Source organism: Cyprinodon variegatus, unplaced genomic scaffold, assembly GCF_000732505.1.
Source record: "Cyprinodon variegatus isolate N-32 unplaced genomic scaffold, C_variegatus-1.0 Scaffold252, whole genome shotgun sequence".
Classification (NCBI taxonomy): domain Eukaryota; kingdom Metazoa; phylum Chordata; class Actinopteri; order Cyprinodontiformes; family Cyprinodontidae; genus Cyprinodon; species Cyprinodon variegatus.
In genome coordinates, this window is record NW_015150705.1 from 120,668 (window position 1) to 133,020 (window position 12,353).

General features: G+C 41.1%; 1 protein-coding gene across 1 annotated transcript in view; it reads right to left on the minus strand.

Moving 5' to 3' along the window:
* Window positions 1-12,353, minus strand: part of drosha (drosha, ribonuclease type III) — a 211,336-nt gene that overhangs the window by 110,697 nt on the left and 88,286 nt on the right. Inside the window, exons 18-20 of the mRNA XM_015382192.1 lie at window positions 10,398-10,536; window positions 8,564-8,624; window positions 8,202-8,261 (exon numbers count right to left, since the gene is read on the minus strand). Of these exons, the coding sequence (XP_015237678.1) occupies window positions 8,202-8,261; window positions 8,564-8,624; window positions 10,398-10,536 (260 nt within the window). The remainder of the gene's footprint in view (window positions 1-8,201; window positions 8,262-8,563; window positions 8,625-10,397; window positions 10,537-12,353) is intronic.

Genomic DNA, 12,353 nt, shown 5'->3' on the forward strand with positions numbered 1-12,353 from the left:
CTGACAGCTGGTCTCCAGACCTCCATCCGTCTTCAACTTTGAGAAGCTCCTCAAAATGTAATTGCTGACAGCTGGTCTCCAGACCTCCATCCGTCTTCAACTTTGAGAAGCTCCTCAAAAATCTTGACTTTTTTGGGGAACTTTTTCTTCAAAAGTTTTTCCTTCCACTCAATTTTCTGTTGTTATGCTAGCATTTAAAGCACTCCTCTTATCCCTATTAAGCAACTGTCACCGACAGTAGTTACTCAATACAGGGGTTCTCAAAGAGGAAAAATGGCAGGATGGTTTTCATAATCAATGGGGCATAATCCTACGGTATAAAGAGGTCCAAAATATATCATGAAACACATAGATGTGAAGTCTATTGAAATACATGATGCTCCATGAAAAAGATGATTTAACATTTTCCTAAGGAAATAATTCCTTTTATAATTATTTTAATATTAAAGAAATCCTCCATCCACTTTCCGTCACACTTATCCATGCTGGGGTCAGGAGGGGTGCCTGTGATCTCCAGCTGTCTACGGGCGAGAGGCAGGGTACACCCTGGACAGGTTGGCAACACACAGACAAACAGGACAAAAAAAGATTCACACACTCACACCTAAGGAGAATTTAGAGAAGCCAATAAACCTAATAGTCATGTTTGTGGACTGTGGGAGGAAACCAGAGTACTCAGAGAGAACCCATGCATGTTCAGGGAGAACATGAAAACTTCATGCAGAAAGATCCCGGGCCGTGAATCAAACCCAGAACCTTCTTGCTTCGAGGTAGCAGTGCAACCCACTGCTCCACCCTACAGCTATTAAAGAAACCAATAAAATATAAAATAAACAAATAGTTCAACTCTTCAGCTGAATCATTAAAAAAAAAATTAAGGAGATTTGTTAACCCAACCGCATCAATGGTTTATTAAAACAGAAGAACCCACTGGGAAGTGTAGAAACATCACTCTTGTAACCAGACAAGCGTTTAAGCCTCAGACTAATAGTCACCGCTCAAACTAGAGGTAATGGTTTCAAAACCGATTTGAATCATCAGTGGAAGAGCTTTCTACCGTGTCTTTTATATAGGAGATGTGAAAGGGTAAACAGATCCTGTAATTCATGTCTGGCAAGAGCCAGCGCTGAAATAAAGTGGAAGTGTATTAGAGTCTAAATGTGCACACGACGCACTCAAGAGGTAATTTAAAAGAAAACTTTAATATCCTAAGCAATGGGAGACATGCTGAGTAGGAACATAGAATTAGCGATGTCATGATGTACAAAACGTCTATGTGGAGATAAAAGAGCAGACATAAGAGCTGCTCAAAGATTTCATGTTTTCTGTGCGTTAAAAGCTGTTTGAGTTTGACTCGCATTTAATATTAGATGGTCAAGGAAAAAATAAAAACATTATGTTATTATTGATACAAAATGTATTGATGGGAGATTTTGACCATTCTTCCAGAAGCATTTTTTAGACGTGAAGGCCTGTTTCTCAGTCTCCAATCTAATTCATCCCAAAGGTACTCTATCAGGTTAAAGCAAGTTAAGTTCATCCACACCAGACTCTTCCATCCATTTCATGGACCTTGCTTTGGTAACTGGTGCAGACATGTTGGAGGAGGAAGGGAACAGATCCAAACTGTTCCGGGAGTATGGAACTGCCCAAACGGTCTTGGTGTGCCGAAGATTTAGAGATCCTTTCACTAGAGGTAAGGAGCAAAGACCAGCTGCTGAAAAACAACACCACACCATAATACCCCCTCCACCAAACTTTACACTAGGCACAATGCAGTCAGGTAAAGTACTGCTCTCCAGGTACCTATAAAAAGCAGACTCCTCCATTACACTTGTAGATGGAGATGCACATTTCATCTAGATGAAGACGGGTGGCAGTGTGCTTTACACCGCTGCATCCGAGGCTTTGCATTGCACTTGGTGATGTATGGCTTGGGTGCAGCTGCTCCACTAGGGATGTAAATAATAATCGTTTTGTCTCGATCCATTGATCCAACAAACGACGATCCGATGCATCGATACGTCCGCAAGAGTATTGATTCATGTTTTTTTTTTCCTCCAGCCTATTTTTATCCATTTGCTCCTGGGTGTAATTCTTCCTCCCGTGCAGCAGTGGCGCTAAACCTATTTTGTCCTCCTACCGCGCTTCCTGGTTATACTCTTACAGCAGTGTGTTGCAGTGAGCTTGACACAGACATTTTTTGATTTATGCTCAATATTGAAGCGTGGTCTGTGCTACACGCTGTGGGTCTAGATACGGAAGTGGGGGCGAGTTTAGTCCGACGACGGAGGCACATGAGGGCAAAAAAGAGTGGAGCTTAAAGAGGGTCCCAGCGTTCTCGTGCACCTCGCTCTTCTAGCGGCTCAAACTTTACTAGTTGTTTTCCGCAATCTTGGTCATAAAAACAAAACAAGCCGTCCTCCTGTCTGCAGTCAGCTACAATTTGGGAGAGGTGCAGCGGAGCGTCTGTGGAGGGGGCGGGAACGTCTTGAGCCGAGGTATTGAGTTGCACTCATTGCACTGATTTTGTGCAGTATTTTTTTGATGCAAAGCCTTACAGAATCTATAACGCAGGGGCATTATTATTTTTCAGTGAATGAGGTTTTAATAGGAATAGATGGAGTGCAACTTTTCTACTTCTGTGATTTGCTGTTGTTTCTCAAAAATAATGCATAATGATATTACAGCTTTCATTGATTTATTTCAAATTTGAAACATTGTCTAGCCTGTAAGGTGTTAAAAAAAAAAAATGAATCAATTAAATAATCGTATCGTGGTATATTCTTGAGTATCGAAAACAATCAAATCGTTGGGTCAGGAAATTGATACTGAATCGAATCGCAATGATGGATGTGATTTACACCCCTATGCTCCACCATGGAAATCCATCCCCTGGAGCTCTCTGTGCTCTGTTCTAGGATTAAATTGAAGGCCACATGAAGTTTGGAGGTGTGTAGAGAGTGACTCTGCAGAAAGTTGGCAAACTCTTCCCCGATTCTCCTTTATCAGTTTACATGGACTACCACTTTGTGGCCAAGCAGCTTCCTGAACACCTCCATTTTCTTCTCACACAGCTGACTGTTGAATATTTAGGTGTTGCAGAGGTGGAATCCTCTCACAGTTCAATGCTGACATTCACCAAGATCCTGAGAGCGACACAAATGTTTGTAGCCAAAGTCTTCGTGACTAGGTGCTTGAATCTTTACACCTGTAGCCCAGAAGGTCATTGGAAAACTAGATAATTTTGGTGGAACAGTGGTTAGTGCAGACGACCCATGTATGGAGGTCTTAGTCCTTGATGCGGGCGACCTGGGTTCGAATCCAACGTGTGGTCCTTTGCTGCATGTCTCTCCCCTTCTCTCATACCCCCTTTCCTATCAGCCTACTGTCCATAAAAACAAGCCACTAGTGCCGAAAAAACTCAAAAAAAACAAAACACTAATTTGAATGGGTGAGGTAAAAAACTTTGGCAATATATTTGTCCATGTTATGTTTTATGTTTAATCTTTCCTTGGAGTCTCTGCTGTAGTGGAAAGAGACGCTTCAACGACTTTCGGTGGATTTTAGAACCACAATACACATTTGTGACTAAGTCCAATGTTTTGGTGTATTTTTGTTTAATTTCAAACAGTGTAAAAAGAATTGAAAAAGCAAAAGAATGTTTAACGTTTTTCATCTTAAATGATGAAAAACAGCCTTTGTTATTACAGTTAAAACTGTATTGCTTGACTTTTTGTCAAAGTTATTTAAAAAAGTGGAGAGAAAAAAAACCCAGTGAAGGGGAAATTAAATTTAAACTTAAATATTGAAAAGAAATCCACCTGAAAATGCACAATAAAGAAGGAAACCTCTATTGTCTGATCCTGCCTTCGCCAACTTCTCCAAGATGGCCTAATTATGTTTCCACCAGAGCCCCAGCCTCTTCTCCAGGCCGCGTTGGATCCAAGAGACGGCCGAGGACGCTTCAGCGGTTCCACAGCTGGGTTCTCAGGCGAGGGCGCTCCATTTTCATTACGGTCCAGCCTCTCCGTGACCGCAGCGTGTCATTTGATTTCATCTGAATTAAAACAGGCCGTTTCATTCAGTCATTTCCAATCAGCGCTGAAAGAGGTAAGCAGGTGGCGTTCTGGTTTTAGGTTTTTCATTGTTGTCGTATTCAAACCCCACATGAGCTCCGTTTGTTAAAAGATGGAAGAAAACCTGGAATAAACACTTGGAGTAATTGGAGATAATTACCTCAGAGACACTGTTTGAAAGTATCAGCTGTATTGAGTAAATTGGGACATTTTTATCTAAATCTGATTGAATCTGTTTCCAGACAAAATAAGTTCACTTCTCAATTTTAAGGCTCAAATAAAAACAACAAAAATATTTTGTGCCTTTTTTTTTCTTTTAAATGTGAAAAGATTTGCTTCTGAAGACATTTATTTTTAATAATTATGACTAATTCAGTATCTTACCTGAACACGGACGACTTTCATGGGTGTAAAAAGAAATGCATTTTTCAGGAAAGGATTGCACTTGGATTTATTTTTTTTACATCATCTGCCCATCTTGTAGGTCCCCTCTGTTCGGAACAGACCCCCCCCCCCCTGCACGTTTGGGGCTATTCGCATGTGCAAAATGTTCTCTTGGCTGGACAGCAGAGGCGCGCGGAGCCTCCAAGGGCAACGTGCACGAGGCAGCTGGCTGGATCTGCTGTAGCCATTTAACTGGACAAGGGGCTGATAAATAATTCAGAGGGCCAGAGCGCAGGCCAAGCATGTCTCGTCAGACGCTAACAATCAAAGAAGAGAGGAAGAAGAGGGTAAGAGAAAAAGGAGCCAAAACATGCTCAGATATATCCAGAGAGAAACAGAGGCTAACTGACCTCCTTGTAACTCTGTTCTTAGTGCATAAGGAGCTGAAGGAGTCTGTGTACCAGAATGAGCTCCTATTAGAGCCTAATCCTCAGCGCCCACTGATGTGGAAGTGTTGGCCATGCGGGTTACAAATTATATTTCTGTGATAGAAGCTGTTCTGTTGGGCAAAACCTTCCATCTTTTCCCCCCCAAGGTGAGGAAACCCTGCACCTGCATTTAAAGCAGCCCCCGATTCATTCGAAAGATGGGGGCATTGGGGGAGGCTGGGGAACTGTAATCAGAGATGATGACTGTGCTGTGCTTAAGATTTAAAACAGACTTTGTTTCCTTTCCAGTCAACCATTTTTAATCTCCAAAGTGGTTGGGCTAGCTGGGTTTTGTGGCCTTCTAAAGAAATTTCAGTTTTCCTTTGTACTCAGGCCAATTTTCCCCCATTTTCAGGTAAAATCTCATATCAGATGACTTCTGGAAACGTTAGGGGTTGTTATCCTCCTGCAAGGTAAAGCTCCTCATATCAACTCTAAGTAGCTTCGCTCTACTTAATGAAGCAAAACATCTCCAAAGCATGATACTGCCACCACCCAGTCTCATCATAGACAAGGGATGTTCAAGGGGAGGGGGGACGTGCGGTTTGCAGTTATGTGTTTAACTTAAAGCTAATCTGTGGACAGGCTTACCCACCTGAGCTCTGCAGCCTTTCAAGAGAAATCCGGGGCTTCCTGGTTGCTTTCCTCATTAATATCCTCCTTGCCTTTCCAGTCAATTTACATCAAGATCTACGCCCTGATGGGTTTGTATTTGATACATATCACATAATGTTACCATGTGTCAAGTTGAATTATCCATTTAACAACCAATTTCCATTTAAGCTCTTCCAAAAACCCCAAAACTAACTGTATGGTTGGTGTTATTGCTGTGTGAAGTCTAGAGTTTTAATGTTTGGACACCAACGCCCCCTTTTGGCCTTGGCAACCTGGGGTGTCAAACCCATCTTTATACTGGCTCACTTCAACACTTCAAGTCTTAAAACTGGTCAAAATGGTAGGTTGTAGCTGCAAAAATGAAACTTTTGTTTTCATTATTCCCATTAAGAAAACAGCACAAGGTATTTCAAATAATGTTATAAATGTACCCTAAATACATTTAGCATTTTTAGTCACTTTGTACACTTGAAAAGACCATATGTCACAATTTTATATAATCAATATGTTCTATTTGGCTCTTGAGGGCCAGAAAAATTGCCATCAAGGTATATTCAGTTAGTTAGAGTTGGTGGCATAGCATTTTATTTGGGGGTATCAAAGGAAGGGGAGCTAGGATATGTATGCAATTGTCTGTAATCTTTTCTTGCCCAGGAGGAGAAGGGGTGCCCTCTTAGCAGAAGGATATCTGGAAGTAATAGTTCTGAAAATAAGCAAATAGCTGATGATCATTTTATGAGATGCATCAATTTTAGGCTGAACAACTAATTCTAAGCCAAAAACACTGAGAATTATCTTGTTGATGCTACAGTTTTAAGATCTGTTTACCCTCTTCAGCTTTTTAAATAACGCATTTCTGATATGTCTTTGATCAAACCTCTGCAGATCCAGTTTTGGACTGGTTGTCTGTTTATCTATTGGATTTAGGAAACTTATTTATGCCTAAATAAGCCATTATCTGCTAGCCTGGGTGCCATTCCGAACTTAGTCCCGCCCACAAGGTTTGAGGTCGGGAAGTTCGGTCTGGCATTGCTCAACAGTAGCGAGAGTATGCTAGCACAATATCTGGCAGGCCAATCAAATTGTCAGGGCGGGCTTTATACGATGATGGACAGATGATCAACAGTAACGTAATCAACCATGTCACCAAAGCACGCTTGGGTGACAACAACAATGGCTGCCGCTGGAGAGTTGAGGTGTGTAGATTCTGCTATTAGGTCTGTTCTAGAAGATATCGACAGCAAATTAATTTTAAAAGAGGAACAGAGAAACCTATCTAGAAGATAATCAAGGCTCATCTTCTTATTCTAGGCGTGCAACTGCACACTTTGATTTTTGTTGACAACAACTATGCTTCGCTTAACATATGTCACGCACTCCGTTGCTCTTATTGGTTGCAGGTCTATCCAATGGAGTGCAGAGGCATTTTTTTCCCTGGTTCGTTCAAAACACGCCCCATAATCACAGCTCTATGGAGCAGTATCAGACTCATATTCTGACTAGAATTGAGTCGGACTACGTCAGGCTAATTATCTTCTAGATAGGGTTCTAAATTACCCAAAAAGAAACATATTCCTTTGAAGATGACCAGATGCAGTTCATCTCACTTCATTTTAAATAGACTGCACATCCAAATGCGCTAGTTCTTAAAGCTCACAGTTCAAGGTTTTTTTTTTGTTGTTTTTTTTTTTATATCTATGTGACTCAAAGACATAAAATACCCCCATTTGAAGCGATAATGGACCAAACCAGGACCAGAAGCTAAATGCATAAAAATTGGGTATTTTATGAGGCTTTTAGAAAATTATTTGAAGAAACAATCAATAAATCATAGAACTAAACAGTCAGGTACACCTGTGTTAAAGGTGTTATTCATAGGTAAGAAACCAAAGTTTATTTGGGAAAAGATGGAGACATGGCCGAGTGTGAAAATCTGGGGGTCCAGGCCTTAAAACGGATAATCAAGAAGGCCGTGTTCAAAGGATTACTTTGAAAAACCTGCAGAAAGTTTGAAGAACTGATCCATCAAGAGCACTTCAAAAGATTGCAAGAAAATCTGGCCGCTGTGAGGAAAATAATGAAAAGGGCCGACTGCAAGTATTTGTGCTGAACTGGATATTTTAGTGATTAATTGAATTTCCCCTTTTTTTGGCCACTGTAAGGAAAAAAGGCTATTCTGTTTCTGTTTCTCAGCAGCCTTTCATCTCACAGGAGTTGATGTTGGTAGAGTTAGTGAATAGGGGGTGTGAGGAATTTATAACAGCCTCAATTAGATACATACTATAAAGAAATATCTATATATTTAATTACAAGTGTGCATAGGTAAGTGCTGGACAGCAGGGCCTCCAATCACCTGGGAGCTAACACTCAGCAATGCTGGGAAGCTAATTGAAAGTTGTCACAGGATTTCAAGCTGCTAAAGTAAGGTGGGTGATGAGGTTGGGGGTTAAATTACCAGTGAATGAGCGTCATAAATGATAAGTATGGAGAAAAGGATGGCTAAGAGACAGGGAGGCATGCATGGATATGGAGGGACTTGGTGAGGAAAGGGAAAAACAGGAAGAAAGGCTGACAGTGTTGCAGTCGGCTTCAATTAATGTTTGCTTCTATCAAAGAGGAGCCAGAGCCGTCTCACCTGGTGAGGAACTCCACAACAGCGTCGCCCAGGAACTCCAGTCGCTCGTTGTGATTGATCCTGGAGGTGGAGGGGAGGATAGAAAAAAAGAACAAAAGGTGGAGATGTGAAGACGGTCGTAGGGAACAAAGACGTATGCAGCCGCTGACTGGATCTGAGAATAACTGCAGCTCATTTCCAGTCATAAGCGGCTCTAAAAATTAGCTCATTCCGATTCCCCCTGAGATACGCCTCCGTCCCACAGCTAGAGTTAATTTTCTTGTCAGCGGGCCTGCCGGGTGTATTAATCACATAAATCGCCCCTCTGATTGCGCCTGTGGTCAGTGATGGTATGAGCAGATATAAGCCAGCGGGCGGCCTACCTGGAGGGAGAGGGGTCATCCTGCCCCAGACGGGACATGATGTTAATCAATGTGTTGATTCCTGGAAAGAAACGATCCGCCAGAGGGAAGAGTGTTAATGGTGGACAGAAGAGACAAAGAAGAACACTGATATTTACATGCACTGTGAAGACATTATATCCCTTTAATGAATAACCATAAATCTGACTTTAGGTCAACTAGGATTACCTATATGATCAATTTCCTCAGCAATTTATACTATGATCATGTCTCTACGAGCTTCGCATTAGTTTGGTCTAATTTCTACCCGCTTCCCTGACCGAATATAAACTGTATCAGGTTTCTAGATCTCTGCTTTTATATTTGCACTGATAATAGAGCTTTGTGATGGCCACTGACTTTGTTGCCGCTAAGCTACTTTCAGGTTTGGTGCTTTGTCCATCCGTGAGAAACCAAACTTTAACTTCCTACATCATGGTTTTTTTTTGCTTTTTTAATGAAATCTGTTCTGTATTTGACCATTCTGCAAGAAAAGGAACCCCTGCTCAACATGATGCTGACACCCCTGTGCTTAACAATGGGAATGGTACTCTTCAATCTTGGGTTCCTTTGGAGAAAGAGAAAAGGTCCCTGAGTGAGTCTCTAAACTCTAATGTGGTGCTTTTTTTTCTCTAAGGATTCTCTAAGGAAAAGTTTGCTTTTCTCTCAGTGGCCTTTCACTCCATGTCAGACCACGTTATGTATCACTGCCATTCATGGTGGGCTCTTTGCCTTGGTACTTGGCATGCCTTGCCAAACCTTTTCCTTTTCGGTTTGGGGCAGAGTCACATATTTTTCACAAAAATACATCAACCTCTTGCTGTGTATATGTTCTGTTATGTATAATATCTAGATGTTCCCGTGTTGCTTGCTATTGGAGCAGTAGCTAATCTGTAGCTGAGAGAAAGCGGCTGGATAAGCCAATCAGGAAGGCCAGCTCTGTGATTGGATGCCCTCTGGACTCAGTGCAGGAAGTGGGAAACAAAAGGATCCTAACTAAATGAACATCTCTGTTGGATAACATCTCCCACCCCATGCATGAAGCTGGTGCTGAACTGGAGATCTCCTTCTGTGACAGACTGCTGCACCCTAAATGCACCAGGGAGCGTTATCACAGATCCTTCTTCCCAGCAGCTTTAAGACTCTATAACCACCACTGTTCCCATTAATAAGTTGTTACATTCTTGTTGATTTCTGCACAGTTTCAACCTTAGTCAGTTAAATAAAATTCTGCTGTCATTCTGCACATCTGATGTTGCTGCTAATTTCAAATATCCATTAATATAAAAATTTTCCTATCTATATATTGGTTATTTATTATCCAGTTGCACAGCATTTCTATTGTTAAAACACTACAGTACAGTATTTTATTGTTTGTCTTTTAACTTTTCACTATTATGTTATTCTTATACATTTTTCTAAGGTCCATATTTGTGTGAAAATTGTTTTTTTAATTGGTATTCGATTATCTTGGTGGATTTGCACAAGGCTAAAATGTCTGACTACTGCCTTAAAATACATCTTCCTCCGTTTTAAACTTACTGCTTTAAAATGGAGGCAAACTTTCCAGCTCACACATACATGACAAAGACATTTAGATTTTCCCAAATGATATAAAGGCACAGTGATCTTAGTGTATGTAAACTATGAAACTGCAAGGAAATATCATGTTCTCTCAGCCATCTGAAATTCAGCAATTAGTGATTTCATGGTAATCCTTAAGTATCATGATTTTATGTCAGAGTTTAAAATGGTTACAGTTTTCTCAAAGTGTCTGGAAACATCTGCCTTTAACTATACATGCAGCGATGCCCACCTTTTTTCCTCATGTACATGTGGTGGACCTTTCTGTCGCCATATTTGGGCTGGCGGATGCCACAGTTGGAGAGCGAGTTGCGAGCGTGATCAGGATTCATGCCAAAGTTGAGGTGGTGACTTGGGTGAGTCATTGCAAGCTGAAAGGAAGAATTAGCATATTATTCACTCTACTTTTTTTGCAGTTGAATTATCAAACTAACTGGAGTTTCAGAGTTTTAGTCCTTGCATTCAGGGGAGTTGGTCATTTCAGGCAGCTCTAAAACTTCAGCTGCAGCGTTGACCCATACAGAGTTCAAACAAATGGAGCTCGCTGTTAATAGTTTCCTCAGTGATTCACATTTTCTCTCCTCACAGTCCAGGTTTTATTCCTCTCTACTCACCATGTTTAGAACTTTAAATTGAAAAGTTTATTTCTAACATGGGAAAACGGAGCTCATATTATACAGATTCATCACAAACAAAATGATGATTTGAAAAGAGTTCCTGTAGTTTGAAAATTAAAACTAACTGAAACAAAATTCTGCTCTAATAGATCTAGATTACTCCATAATGTTGTTTTTAACATACGTAACGGCACATTATTTGCAAATTGGCACGTCAAGCCAATTAGTAATGAGATTTTTTTTGCTTTTTTTGCAGCAGTGCACTTTTTGGGCTACTGTAGTTCAGAGTGACATCAGCCCGTCCCTTTTTATTCTCAGAAGTCGATTCAAAGATGAAACTAGCAGAATGGGAAAAACCACAAGCTGCAAACATTTTGCGTGTTAAGTTTCACTGTTGAACATCAGGTTTCATAGCTTGGATTTAGTCGTTTTTTGAATTAAGATCTATTCCAAGACAGGATCAGCAAAATACGCAAAAAAACTGAAGGTTTTAAAAGTAATTTCTATAATTTCTTATTCGTTTTTATGAAATTAAAGGGATCAAATCTGATTTGTTATTTAAAAAAGTAGGTCAAGGTACTCCACAGTACATAAACTCAATAATTGGTCTGGGGTCCTTTCATGTGATGTCAGTAGGCCAAGATTTATATTTTCTGCTATGCTTTTTTATTTTATTCAGTTTTACCTACCCACATAAAGCATTCTGATCAGTCTTGATCTCACTTTTATTTATTTAACAATCTACTTATTTTTTGCTTTAAAGTTTTCAATTACCATCCAAGAAACCAGGTCGTCTGCGTGTGCTGCAGTTGACTCAGATATGCCCCCCCCCCTTCCGCAGAAAATCTGGTGCACCCACCCAAAATTGTAGGTGACCGCAGACAGTGCCACAGATAGCATTGCAAGGAAGAGAGAAAGGAGGCCTCTGATTGGTCAATTCTACATCTGTTCTACACTATGTGTATTTCCTGTTTGGTACCTAATGGCAGAAACTCTGGCTGCAGTGCCGTCCACAACGCCTAGTGCACCGCGGACACTATCCCGGACACCGTACAGGATGCTAGTTTGTTGTTCTGTGCGACGGTCCGTTGGTTTGCACTCGAAGCCAAAACACACAGCGCCAAGGCCAGTCTTTTGGGAACACTCACAGGTGAATTGTGTGTCGTCCGGCATTGGATGAGGGTTTGTAGACGAACAAGGCGAACACGCTTGTCAAACCGATACACGGAGACCCACAATCGTATCTAGTTCGTGATTGTCCCTTCCGGCGTTGTGGCGTGGAATAACAGCGCAGACCACGCTTCAAAATTGGGCATAAATCAAAAGTACCTGTGTCATACTCGCGACAACCTAACTGCGACCCACTGCTGCAGGCATATAAAAAGCCCTTGAGCCTCTAGTGAAGCTGGTGCCAGGGTCAAGGTTGTAAATGGAGGGGAAGAGAAAAGTGACACAACAAGTTATAATGTCCATCTCAGTTATTGATTGTTGCCCGCTACTCTTTTGAATAGGAAGACTGCTTTCTTATTTTACTTTGAACCATTAGCTTGGCATAATGAAGGACTTGACTT